The following is a 14,126-nucleotide window of genomic DNA, read 5'->3' as shown; positions in this document are numbered from 1 at the left end:
TCACCAGGGTCAGACGTGTACACCCAGACAGGAGCTGGATTTGAAACAGATGAGAATGAAGCAAAGGTTGGGAGGAAAGAAGTGTTTGCCAGGGTGGGAGGGCCTCCTCCAGCAGCACCTTCTGGATGAGCTGTGAGTACCGTCGGTCATGAAAATATGACAATAGGCTGTAGAAAACTAGAGCCATGGTCTGGAAGGATGGCCTGTGGTTTCCAGTCTGAGACATGCAATGATTAGCTTGGTGGCATAATTGGGGAAATAAGGAAGGAAATGTCATCTGTGGGAGAACAGACAACTGGGAGACAGTGCCATCTGTGCTGAGTTAGGAAAATTAGGAAGTGAGAGAGGAGAGGAATGTGAAAACAGGGGCTGAGAGGCATGATATGGGCATCAGTTAGAATTCTGTGGGTTGCAAGTCACAGAAAGGCAACCCAAGCCAGCTAAAGCCAGAAAATGGAATTTATTCGAAATATATCAGAGATTTACAAAATCCTTTGGGAGCTGGAGAACCAGGCTTGGAAAACAGCCAAGAATGATGGTGGCTCCACGGGGCCTAAAAGCAAGAAGCACAGGATCATCTTCTTGCAGGAATGGCGTGGTCAGGACATCTCTGCAGGACACCTCCACTGTGTTAGAAGGCACCAAGGTCACAACAGGACATCATCACTGCTGCCAGTGCTGGGAAGTCCATCTAACCATCTCTCAGTCTTTTCATGACATGTTCAAGATTAGATCAAACCCAGGCAGGGGCATCTGATGGCATGAGTGTACATCACATGGCCACATCCAACTGCCTGCAGGGACAGAGCAGACCAAAAAGGGAGGTGGCGGGGGTCGCTCCAGAACAGGAAGGGGCCAGATGTTGTACAGCCCCCAAACAAGTCCCGTTCCATTATAATAAATGATGTAAAGGGAGGTGTGATTTTGAGAGAAGAGAGACCTGAGGGTGTTTGTCAACTTGGAGAAGAGAACCAGTGAGGGAGGGCAGGATTAAAGATGCAAAAGGAGGGGAAATGACTGGAAGAGCCGATGGAGGTTGTGTGCCCAGCAGGGAGGGGCTGGTCAAGCGGAGGAGGAATCTTGACTTTGGTGAGAGGTGTGAGTTGGCAGAGAAGGTGCCTGGGAAATTTCCATTCTTTCCATCTGTTCCAATCCCTGCCTTTCCACAACAAGCAGGTGTTTTCACGAGGGAGAAGACTTGTTTTTCAATAATGAAAACTGACCAAAGTGGTGATTCATCATTTTCTAAAATCCGGCTCTTTGTGGGAGGGGAAATCATTTCAAACCTGCTTCCTCGTTGGACCTGAGTGAGGACAGGGTTGCCACTGGAGCCTGGGCAGGCTGACGCTGGCGGTAACCCCACCTCTGGGTCCCCCACCCCCTGCTACAGGGGAAGGGTGACAGCTCCTTGAAACCTCAGAACCTCATGTTCCCAGGGCCCAAAGCCCAGTAGTGAAGTAGCATTTCCCTCTTTCCTCTCAGCCTCTGACTGCCAGAAGCAGGAACTTAGCAGGGGACCCTGCCTGGCCCAGGGTGTCAGGCCTGGCGGGCTGGGGTCCCACCTGCCACTTCCCATAGCGCCCTGAGGTTGACAGTTTTCCATGGAGCCCTTTGAACATGTTGTCCCACTGCAAGCGAAAGGGGGGCAGGGTCTGTCCCATTGTTGGCTCTACATAACCCTCTAATGGAAGCTTTCCCTTCTGAGGAAACCACAGTGAGACTTTGCAGCTGAATAAAATTTTATCTGAAAGCTGCCCAATTAAATGGGGAGCCCAGACAGTTGCCCAGGTGGAGCAAAGAGTCTTAGGTGAGTAGAGTTAGTCTGAACCCAGGATTTACAGAGGCCTAAATATGAGGCCTGCGAGGTTCACAGGACCTGCCAGGTACACACGACTGAGCTGCTCGCGTCCCTTTCAGGAAAGGACTTGCTGCCCAGCTGCAAGGAGTGGGGTCAGCTGACTGCCAGCTGTTAGATCTTTTAGGGTCAGCCTCAGCTTTTGAGCCAAATTTGTGCTCTTCTTGGGTGGCTCCCAGCCAATGACTACACAAGGCAGTGGTAGCCAAGGTCATGCTCCTCTCCGAGAAGGCCCACAGCCAATGAAGGTAGTACATGGACCTAACCATCTCCACCCAAAGCTAGACCCTCTTCTGGGCCATCTGCCTCGGAGCTCCCAGGTGGGCTGGCAGAGACACTGTTAGGTTTACATATGGCTCAGACACTCCCCTCCCACCCCACTCCTGCATCCTCCCCTTTCCTGAACAAGTGTTCATCCCTCATAAAACTCTCATCTCCACATCGCCACTGGAGAACCCAGCCGGTATACCACTCATCCATCATCTCAACACTAAGCCCCCCCTGGACATCAGCTGTCTGGACATTAGCTGTTGCAAAGTGAAAGGTGATGGGTGACAAGTGGTATAGTGGAGGTTCAAACCAAAGGTTATGGTGTCTGAACCAGCTCACCTAGTTACGCCTAAGCCACCTCTCCCCCGAGGCCAGGGCTGCAGGACTCAAGGGAACATGCCTGAGGCTACAGGTCACAAGTAGGGGGCTTTCCAAGCAAAGCCTCCGAATTCTGGTCTGAACGCTCTTGCTGGCCCAGTGTGTCTGGTGGTTTTCCAGTGCCCAACCCTGGGTTCTGCATCTTTGTCCTTCTGACTCTCTGCCCAGGATCCCAGGACACCAAAGACCCAGAAAAGTAAGAGTCCAGGGCTCTAGACCCCTTCTGGGGGCCTGGGCTATGTGTAAGAGGGTGTATCATAGACTGCAGTGTGTGGACAAGACTGAAATTAAAAGCCAAGCTACACATCTGGAGGGGGCATTGAGCCAAAGGACAGAGACAGACTTCAGGCCAAAGGCAACAGGACTGAGGCCCTGCCCTCTTGCCTCAGGGACACAGCAACTTTCAGGACCCAAGTACCCAGAGGTGAAACCAAGGCTATGCTCAGAGTACCAGCAAGGCAAGGCCACCAAAGTGGGAGAAAAGTTCACCTTTGATAATCTGACACAATTTTGCAATTAAAGAATAGATACAGGCTTCCCTGGTGGCGCAGTGGTTGAGAGTCCGCCTGCTGATGCAGGGGACACGGGTTCGTGCCCCGGTCTGGGAAGATCCCACATGCCGCGGAGCAGTTGTGCCCGTGAGCCATGGCCGCTGAGCCTGTGCATCCAGAGCCTGTGCTCCACAACGGGAGAGGCCACAACAGTGAGAGGCCCGCGTACCGCAAAAAAATAAATAAATAAAGAATAGATACATGTATATGTATAACTGAATCACTTTGTTGTACACCTGAAACTAACACAACATTGTTAATCAACTATACTCCAATATAAAATAAAAAGTTAAAAAAAAAGAAAAAATCTAGAAAGAATATTTTAAAGTCAGCATACTATAAGTTTTGTTTATGGTTTATATTTCAATTACAGGCTATAATATTTAAAATATGGGTTAATTTTTAAATTATAGGTAATAAATATGGGTAATTTAAATTTTATATATCTAAGTTATGGGTAAGGTCTTAGGGTCTGGCAGGAGGGCTTTTAGAAGGTTTGTGTGTCCTCAGGCATGGGTGATGAGGGAGACATTAAAGGTGGTAAACTCTAACTCTAGGGCTCCAAGCAGGGAGGTGACACTGAAACAGGGTCCAAAAGGATGCATCAAAGGAGGTGAAGAAAGACAGGCAGTGGGTATATCTGGTGGGAAGTTTGGCTGTAGTAACAAAGAGGATCAACTAGGTAACAGCTCTTCTTCTCGCAACCATCTGAGATGTTTCTGGTTGACAGTAGGGGCTGGGCTCACTCAGTCATTCAGGGACCCAGACTGTGGGGCCTCTGCCCTGTTTTACACGGGGCTTCCAAGGTGGCCCCAGAAAAGGGAGGCAAACATGGAGGATTGTTGAGGGGAGGAGTTTTGTGGGCCAGGTCTAGAAGTGGCCACAACATGTCTGCTGGTGAACAATGCAGAGGCCCAGGCACACCAAACTGCAAGGTGGCTGGGAAATGTGGAGCATCTAGGTGTGCCCAGGAGGTCAGGGAGAACAGATTTGGGTGGAGAGCAAACATCCTCTCCCCACAGCAGGGAGTCGACAGTGACTGGAGCACACAGAGCAAACCTCATAGGGGATGACCGGAGGCGTGCTTGCAAATGCCTAACAACTGGCTTTCTGGAAGGAAACAAAATTGAAGTCCTGGTTATGTCAAACTGTAATCAATATCGAGGCTGCAAAGAACAAAGAGCTTTATTTGGGGGTCTTATGAATTGCAATTTGGGAGACAGATTCCAAAGAGTGTTCCGGGGAAGAGAAAGAGTCAGGGGCTTATAAAGGCAAAAGCCACAAGGCTATACTCTGACACAGGAAAAGAAATATTTGTCCTTAAGGAATAGGCTGTCATGAATTATTCTAGGGTAAGGGTCTGATAAGTATCTCGAGTTTCTAGCAGGTGTTCTGGATGTCTTCTTAGGACAATATGTAGTTAAAAGATTAGATTCCATCTGGGCTGAGACATGTGTAAGCCACACTTCCTCAACGGCTTCCAGGCTTCATTTTAGAGACCTCTCATGGCAATACCAACTCCACTTTTTATTTTCTTTTCACAACTGATAGCATTTGCTGATTTTCCTGGTGTATTATAAATATTCCCACCACCATCAGCTTCAAACTACCAGCATACCAGCATGATCAGTGAACAAGGAGCTGGGAAGAGATGTATAGTAGCAGCCCAGTATATAGTTGAATTAGGGTTCTTCAGAGAAACAGAACCAATCAAGGATATGTATATATATATATATATATATGTATCTCAAGGATATATAAATCGCTTGATTGTATGTATATACAGTGATCTTCCTCAACTTACAATGGAGTTATGTCCCAATAAACCCATCGTTAAGTAAAAAATGCATTTAATACACCTAATCTACCGAACATCTTGGCTTAGCCTAGCCACCTTAAACATGCTCAGAACATGTACATTAGTTGGGTAAAAATCATCTGACACAAATTCTCTTTTATAACAAAGTGTTGAACATCTCATGTAATTTATTGAACACTGTACTGAAAATGAAAAAACAGAATGGTTATATGGATCTAGAATTGTTGTAAGTGTATCCGTTGTAAGTTCCTGGCCATGATCGCCTGGCTGACTGGGAGCTGCGGCTCACGGCCACTGCCCAACATCATGAGAGAGTATCATCTGGCATGTGGCTAGCCCAGGAAAAGATAAAAGTTCAAAAATTTGAAGTACAGTTTCTACTGAGTGTATTGCTTTCACACTATCAGGAAGTCGAAAAATCCTAAGTTGAACCATCGTAAGTCAGGGACTGTCTGTATATATCAAGAGATTTATAACAAGGAATTGGCTCACATAATCATGGAGGCTGAGAAGTCCCAAGATCTGTAGTTAGCAAGCTGGAGACCCAGGAGAGCCGATGTAGTTCTAGTTCGAAGGCAGGAAAAAAACCAGTGTCCCAGCTCAAGGCATTCAGGAGGAGGAGTTCCCTTCTACTCATGGGAGGGTCAGCCTTTCTGTTCTCATCAGGCCCCCAGCTGACTGGATGAGGCCCAGCCACCTCAGGAAGGGCAATGTGCTTTATTCCATCTACTGATTCAAATGTTAGTTTTGTCCAGAAACACCCTCACAGACACACCCAGAATAATACTTGACCAAATGTCTGGGCACCCTGTGGCCCAGTCAAGATGACATAAAAATCAACAATCGTAATAGTATTTGCACCATACAGATAGGATAGGGAGAAATAATCCTAAAAATGTAGACAATAGGAAAATGTAGTAAGTAATTAGAAAGTCATGTCTGTTGAGTATGTATTACCTTTGTTTCTAATATAGTTTATTTAATTGTAAGTTTACATAATTTAATTTCTAATGATGTCTGTGTTAAAATTACAACATTCCTAAAAATTTAACAATCAGCTCTCAGGGCTATTGGGACCAGCTGGCTGGTCCAGCACACCAGTGGGATGGACAGAAGTGGTGTGCTAGGGAGCTAGAGCTTCAGCTGCCTGGCAACAGAGACTGAGAGTGCCGTAAGCAGGGAGTCAGGGGACACTGGTGCTGGTGACCACTGAGCAGGCATCTCAGACTCAGGGCTCTGCTATCTGTATGACATCTTGGTATAAATTAGAGAAAGGCTTGCCCTTCTGGTGGCAGATCCCTCTCACCATGCTAGAACACATGGCTTTGCCAGCAGAGCCCAAACCCAGCCCTATTCCCCCTCCTATTGGATACCTTTGTGCAGTGCACAACCTATACAACAGTACCTGGAGCTCTCATGGAGCTGTTTCATGTTGAGCCTTGAGATATAGGCCCCTTTCCACTTTCTATTTGGGAGACTGATTGGCAAACATGTACCTCCCTCAGAAGAAGCCTCCCTCGAGGCAAGAGCAGTCAAAGACTGCTTCTGGTGGCTCCAGGCTCAAGGATATGAAATTACCTAATAAAGTAGTGGTTCTCAACCCTGGCCGCACATTGGGTCACTGGAGGAGCTTTTACACCTCCCAAGGACCAATGTCCAGATGAGTTAAATCGGAGCTGACAGGGGTGAAACAGAAGTTAGCTTTCAGAGCTCCCTAGTGTGCAGCCAAGGTTGAGAACCACTGATCTGAAGCCATCCTGGCTCTGGGCCAATGATGTTGGTGGGTGAACCATCCCACCAAGAAGTGTGCATTTCTGCAAATGCCTTCTGGACAGTTCTGCCCTCCCAATCCTCTCCACTTGTCTTTCAGTGCCCAGAGGTGCCTGGCTCAGAGGAGCCCTTAGAAAATGCAGAAATGATGCAGGGCAGGGAACCAGCAAAGGGAGACCCAGGACCACGGCCGGGAGGTACAGTGCTGTAAGGGCAGTGGGAAAGGGAGCCATCTCTCTGTCTCCACTCCTCATTGAGGCCCGTATTTCCCCTCCTTGGCTTCGGATTCCTGCCTGTGTAAGAGGAGTGGGGCAATTCCTTCAAATAAAAGCTTACTCAGGAAGCCACCATGTTCAGCAGATTCTCTTGCCCTGCTCTTGTCCTCACCCCACCCTCCTGGTGGCCTCAGAGGGAGATGGAAGGAACAGAGCGCTGTGGTGCAGGGTTTGTAAACTTCAGGAAGGAGTGGGTGCTAATGTCCCTCCCAGCTGGAACCCATGGATCCCTTCATCCAAAGAAGTACTGGGAACGTGGTCTGAGGGCATAGAGAAGGAAAGAGCTAGCTTGACCCCCACCATCCCATGCCCCCCACCATTCTCTGGTGCAGAGTTCAGATTAGCTCCTGCCCTTTTCCCAGCTTTACTCTGGGCTTGAGCTTAGAGCCTCTGTGGTTTTGCCCATTTCCAATGCTGATCCCCGGAAAAGCAGGTGGGTAAGCTCAGCAGCTAAATATCATCAGGGAAACAGCTGCACAGAAAAAGCTCCCGGGAGTGGTTTCTTAACCAAAACAAGTGTGAGTGGACCCAAACTAAGTCTTCAGGGTATTTTTCCTGCCTCTGGCTTGGAAGTGGTCCAGGCTGCATTACTCACAGGCCTTCGTGATTGCTCAAGATGTTGTCAATGGCCATGGGACCTCCCTCTGTGACCCTGATGTGACTTGAGGTTTTCCAGCTCTGTATCTCTCCTCTCCTGCTAGATGGCCTCTGTCCCAGCCTGATGTGACCTTTTCCTGGGCCCCAAAAAACAGGAGGGCGATTCTGTCATTTCAGTGGTGTTTCTCGAATCTGCCCGTCAAGCCAATATTCCTCATGGAGTTCCTGGCCTGAGTCCAACCTGAGGCTCAGGGCTGGGCGTTCAGGAGGGGCACTGGGCAGTCTGAGGGACACAGATAAGAGCCCTGAGGAAGTGCTTACTGGCTCTCCTTCTGGAGGTAGAATCAGGACAGTTTCATGGGAGACTTGCTTAGAATGATCAGACTTCTGTGGCTGAAACACACACTCCAGAGAGAAGGAACTGGGAGCACACAGGAGCAGGGGCTGTGCATGCATATGGTTGTGTGGGGCATTAGCAAGAGAGGTCACAGAGGAAACCATGGCCAGGACCATAAAATGCCTTGAATGTTATAGCAAACTTACTTATACTTATTCATCCCTTCTGAGGAGTAGCTGAGGGCCAGAGTAAGTGACTGGATGCTAAGTAAGACAGCTTTGTCTCCAGGGATTCTGCTCTCTCCCTTCACCCTGGCGATTTGACCTACCACATCCTGGTGAGTCCTTAACCTCTCCCATCCTCCCCTCCTCTCCATAGTCCAGATCCTGTTCTTCCCAGCACGGACAGCTGCAGTGGACCCCTCAGCCTCTGGACCCTCTTCCCTTCCAGCTACTACAGTTGATTACACATCCATCCATCATCTGAGGACCAGCGGACATAGCAGCGCTATGAGGATTAGGGTGGGAGCATGGCCATTCAAAGCAGAGAGGTCCCTGTTCACATCCCTCATCTTCCACCTATTAAGAGGATCACACAGTACCCAGGCCCAAAGAACCCAGCCCCAGGCGCAAATGCCTAACAGGGCACATGGGGTGATTTCAGGGGCACAAAGTCTGGTCCTCACCATCTAGCAAGTTCATTGAGGGCTCTCAAGCCGGGAACGTTCACAGGAAGTGGTTGGAATTGGGGTACTTAGACTGGCATCACAGAGAAGCATAAGATGTAGAGACAGCCTGGGTTCAGGTCCCAGCCCTGACAGGATTGTGTGACTCTGGGCAAGATATTTAACATTTCTGTGCCTTATTTTCTTCATCTGAAAAGCCATGATAAAGGCTTCCCTGCCTCAGGGAATTTGAGAATTAAATGAGATACTGAGTATAAAGCACCAACCTCAAGGACACATAGTAGGCACCTAATAAATGAGAACAGTTACTGTGATTGCATTTCTTGGGCAATTTTTAGGATCTTGAGTCTGAACCTCCCAAAAGTCCACACCGTACACTCTTTAGAACTGTACTAGTATTAAACAGAAACATGGCAGTTAGCAGAGATTTCACTACCCAGTGAACAGTTTTTGAGATCCTACTTACTATGTGCAGGCCCTGAACTAAGTGCTTCACCGCATTCTTATTCCTTTCACCTTATTAAGGTGGCAAAAAATTAACATCCCTAACCCGCTTTTCTGGACCAGTCCCCTGAGGCTCTGAATATGCCAAAGCTGCACGCTCCTTCTAAGACACACCTGTCTCCACAGTTGGAACTGTCATAGACGGCCTCCTGGGCCCCCCTGGCAGGAAACATCAGGCAGAGCAGGTCCCCAGTGGACGGACCCTGGAGGGATCCTTGGCCCGCCCGGGCCTCAGCCACCCGCTGCCCAACCTCCGGGCCTTGGCAGGGCGTGCGGGACCCGGGCGGCCAGATGCCGAGCATTTCCTGCGGCCTCTTGGTGGCTCCAGCCAGTGGCACGCATCCCCGACAGGCCCTCCCCGCGCAGAGGGCGGATCCGAGCTCGGAGCCCGCCCGCCCTCTGGGACCATCAGACCAGCTGGGACCGCGCGCTCCGCCCAGCTCCTCCCGCCCCGCCCTCCTCTCGCCTCCGCCCCGACCGGCCGCCAGCTCCGCTCTGGGATGGGCTGTGCCGCGTGCGCCCCGGCCAGGCGGAGGGACAGTCAGGCCTTCCCGCCCTGGCCCAGTGATTGATCAGCAGCGGTTACTGAGCCTCTTAATGGTTCTCTTGGTTGGGAATTAATTCTGAGATGGACAAATAATGCATTGAGGTTTACATAGTCCAAGGCAAGCCGTCGGTCCGGAGCCAGGAAAGGCAGCCGAGGGAGCCTCGCTGGTGACGCCAGCGGCCATGGGGGCCTGAGCGGGGCATGAGGGGCAACTGGGCCAGAGGAAGAGAAAAGGGAAGTGGATGACAGCGTGATCAGCCCAGCGGTTCCGTCCAGGAGGCGGCAGGAACATGCTGAGCCCAAAGATCAGGCAAGCCAGGAGGGGTAAGTCCAACTTCCTGAGGCAGATCTGGACACAGTGTGCGTGCGTCTGTTGGCCGATGGGCGTGGATACTCAGCTGGCTGCCACGCTGGGGTCAGATGGGGCAGGCATTCTGGAGGCATCTTGATGACTGACAGCCCTCTCTAGTGACGCTCCTGGGGTCTGTGGGGGTCACATCTGAGACTGCCAAAGGGTGATGGCCAGCTTATTGCCCCAGTGGGTGTGCAGGCTTCACCCCACATTCCATGTTTTACAGAGTCCCTGGCTTGCCCAAAGTGACCGAGTGACAACTCTGGTAAAACTTTAGTTTTCTACTAAAAGGGAAATGCTGAATGCTCAAGATTTGCCCTAGCTGCCAAGACAAAAGTAGCCCTCACTAGGAAGGGCAATGCCCTGGCTTCTCCAGACAGCCAGGTCCCAGTGAAGGTCTTCATTCTGGCTACCTGGGAGGCTGCTCTGCAGAGCCTACAGGAGCTGCCACAGCTGGGCTGCAGGAAGCAACCCCTCAGGCAGGCAGGGGCTCCCCCCGGGAGAACTCCCAGGAAGCAGAAGGGCCTGGAGTTGTGGGTGTTGGGGGTGTCTAGAGATAAGTAAGAGATGAGAGTCGGGAGAGCCTTGCAGGGGTGATCCTGCAGCCCTGGGCTAGCGCCCCAACCAGGCCGCGGCCCTGCAGAATGGCCTGGGGCCTTAGTACAAGTCTTGGGGCTAGGGACAGCATCTCCCTGGACAGCAACTTCTTGGCCAGTTCAAGTGTCATTTTAGATGAGAGCATCTGTGTTTTAAGGAAATAGAATGTGTCCTTCCATATGGCCAGTGTTTGTGGAGGGCTGAGTCTCCCTTGTGAGCAAGGAGCACGAGGAGGGTGGTTTGGAGGTGGGTGGAGCTTCTGCCTGGGGAGCTTGGAAACAGTGCTTGCCTCACCCAAGTGTTTGTATATTTGAGGCAGTAACCTTCCAGTCTCTTGTGAGCTCACGGGCACACATCCATCTCATTAGCACGCTGCAGGCATTTGGATGACTTTCCTGGGCAGGCTGGCCCTCTAGAGTGTAGTCAGAGCCCCTCCATGGGGTGCTCGGAATGGGCTGTCACCTGTGGGCCCCAGTGGGCAAGGGAGGACTGTGCATGGCTCTGCTCAGGGGTAGCAGTACAGCCTGGTGACGATGCAAGGGGTGGGCTGGGCCAGGTTCTCTAAGAGAGCTTGGGTCTCCTCTCCCACTCCTGTCTAAAATGCTGGCCACACTTGGCTATTGAGCACTCGATGTGTGATTAATCCAAACTGAGAAAGATACACACTAGATTTTGATGACTTGGAAAAAAAGAATGTAAAATATCTCAATGATTATTTTACATTGGTCACCTGCTGAAGTGACAATACTTTGGATATATTGGGTTAAATAAAATATGGATTAGAATTCATTTCACCTGTTTTTTTCTTTTACTTGCTTCTAATGCAGCTACTAGAACATTTACTATTACCTACGTGGCTCACATTATCTTTCTGTTGGATGGGGCTGGTCAGAAAGAAACCAGTGCTTTGCAAAGGGGTCTCAGGAAGCCTGCCTTTGAAATGTCAAACTTCTTAAAAACGTTTGTTCTGGGTCAGTGGTTTTCTACTGGGAGCTGTTTTGCCCCTTGGGGGACATTTGTCGATGTCTGGAGACATTTTGGTTGTTCCAACTAAGGAGTGCTACTGGCATCTAGTGGATATAGGCTGGGATGCTGCTAAGCAGCCTGCAATGCAGAGGACAGTCCCCACCCACAACAAAGAATTCTCCAGCTCCAAATGTTAATAGTGCTAAGATTGAGAACCCCTCTAGTAGATGATATTATCTTGTAGGATATGTTAAAAGATAAAGTTTATGGTGCTATATATCAGATATTTATAAGATAATCATTTACCCATAAAAATACATGACCATAAACCATGACAAGGAGTATTCTAAGAGCATAAGAACATATACTACAAATGAAGCTTCCAGAGGAAGCAAGTGGTGCTTGAGCTGTGAGCTGAAGAATGGTGGGGCTACCTAGGCAAAGGGTGGTGGAGGGAGGAGGCCATGTTTCAGGCAGCGATCGGCATGTGCTGATGCTGTGGGAAGGGAGGGGCACACAGGGCCAGGAGGCTGGGGCTGGAGACCAGGTCAGGAGTCAGATCACGCAGAGACATTTCTGTAGGAATGCAGACCAAAATTATATGTGAATGCCTCTAAGAAATTGGGCTCTGCTCTGGTAGAAGGAAGACCTTTCCTCAAAATTCATCCCCCTCTGCACCTTTTAGGAGTTGGGCAAGCTACATGTCATAAACCCAACCTGTCTATAGGATACAGATCACAGGCCCTGCTATCCACACACTGCCTTGTCCAGACTGCTCCAGATGATACATATTCCAGGCATACTTCCAGACTTCACCACCACCTGGGTACAATGGGTTGAGTGAAAAAGACCTGGGGTCACTTTCTGGAACAGTTAATAAAACCAGCCCCTGTCAGCTGGCTCAGAAGCCTTTGCTGCTCTGCAGATAGGGGTTTCCCAAGGACTCTTCCCCAGGGTCATGTTGGCTGTTAACTTCCTGGAAGGTCCCCATCCAGGCCAGCCCTGAGAGAGCCGGCAAAGGCTGCCATCATCCTAAAGCTGTCCCATGGAGGGGGAGATGTCAAGATTGAGAACCTCCCAGGAGAAACCCTACTGTCACTTACCTGCATATAAAACTAAGTTTGGTCAATAATCTGAGCTCAACTTCCAAGAAGTAGTTAGAGGCAGATGAGGCAGGTGTTGTACACACACACATACCACACACACACACACACACACACACACACACACACACACACACACACACACAGAAGAGGACAATAATAATTCAAAAAGTAGGGAGGCACCCAAACCAGCTGGAAATGTCTCAAAACAGGCCAGTATATTCAAACAATGTGCTTGCTTTTACGTGCATCCCACAATGTAGACTGATTTGGGAAAGTGGTCCAAATTGGTTCATACCAGCTCACACTGGCCATTGATACTGTGATTCTAGCTTGCTATTGCCTGCTTAGGACCAGTTCAGACTCACCCTAGCTTGTCATGGCCTGTGGAAGCCAGACCAGGCCATTTGGACCCAGGTGTGGTTGACTCTGCCCCACTCAGCTCCTGCCTGACTCCCAGGGTCCTGTCCAGGGAGCCTTTCCTGATACCACGCCTGGCAAGCTCCAACTCCACTGAGAATTTTTGCCATATTTCCAGAGCGGGAATGGAAGAGACAGGTCACCCCACCCCTGCCAGTTTTCCCAGAAGAAAACTAAGATACATTTACTAAAACTCCATGAATTTATCACACAATGGAGCAAGTCACAAGTGCACATGTTCTGTGACACTGTAAAAATTGCCATTTATTTTTTAAGATAGAAAATAAAAACATAAGTCTGGCACCCTCCGTCCTGGGAGCAACATGGGTAGTTAATGCAGGGTGAGGAAAGGCAGCGGAGCCCCAAGCCGTAAGCTCATGCCCATCACCAGATTCTGTGAGGGGTACCGGGTTCATCCCCATCTGTCCAGGCCATAGTCAGAACAAAGCCCCAAAATACTTGACCCTGATGCTACCCCAGCCTGCTGGGATTGCTCCCTTTCCTGAAATCCACTGACCCAGGGTCTACTTCTTCAAAGATTTGTGTATTCCCCCAATCTTGATTGAGGCCTCCTCTGTGCCCATCAGTACTGCCCAAAATAAAGGTTTATTGATTTGGTCTTGCCCTGTTCCACAAGGATAAGGTATGGAAGGCAGCCGTGTTGTTTTACCTCCCAAAGAGCTCTTGACTCTGCCTGTCTCACTCAATCTCATGTTATCATCCCAGCCATCATCATTTCTACCCTGTGGCAATAACACTCTGCCTCACCCCACCCGCTCCCATCCATTCTCCATTCCAAAGCCAGAGCCATCTTTTCAAATGTAAATCCAGCCTGTACCCACCTCCGGCCTCCTCCTCCAGCCCCAGCCTGGAATCCTTTGGTTGGCTTCCCCATCGCTCTTTGGGTTAAAATCCTAAGTCCTTACCATGGCCCCTAAGGCCCCTCTTACAGTCTAGCCACTGGCCAAACCTCCAGCCTCCTCTCACTCTCCAGGCTCCAGCCACACTGGCCTTCTTGCCATTCCTCAACTGTTCCATGGGCCTCCTACCACAGGGCTTTGGCACCCTGTTTCCCCAGCTGGAATGCCTCCTTCGGTCTG

At 49.9% G+C, this 14,126-nt stretch overlaps 1 protein-coding gene across 6 annotated transcripts in view; it reads left to right on the top strand.

Annotated features, from left to right (window-relative positions):
* The window catches only part of ARHGAP22 (Rho GTPase activating protein 22), a gene marked incomplete at its 5' end in the record, with an annotated part of 200,371 nt that overhangs the window by 25,676 nt on the left and 160,569 nt on the right, over positions 1-14,126 (top strand). For 3 of the 6 annotated variants that reach the window (XM_079715534.1, XM_079715533.1, XM_079715531.1), the window contains one exon: positions 9,879-9,912. The exons of the other annotated variants lie outside the window; for them this stretch is intronic. In XM_079715534.1, the coding sequence (XP_079571660.1) occupies positions 9,879-9,912 (34 nt within the window). Of the gene's footprint in view, positions 1-9,878; positions 9,913-14,126 lie in introns of those variants that run through there. 6 annotated transcript variants of the gene reach the window in all.

Source organism: Hyperoodon ampullatus (assembly GCF_949752795.1).
Source record: "Hyperoodon ampullatus genome assembly, chromosome: 1".
NCBI lineage: Eukaryota > Metazoa > Chordata > Mammalia > Artiodactyla > Ziphiidae > Hyperoodon > Hyperoodon ampullatus.
This window is presented reverse-complemented; position numbering and strand designations above follow the sequence as displayed.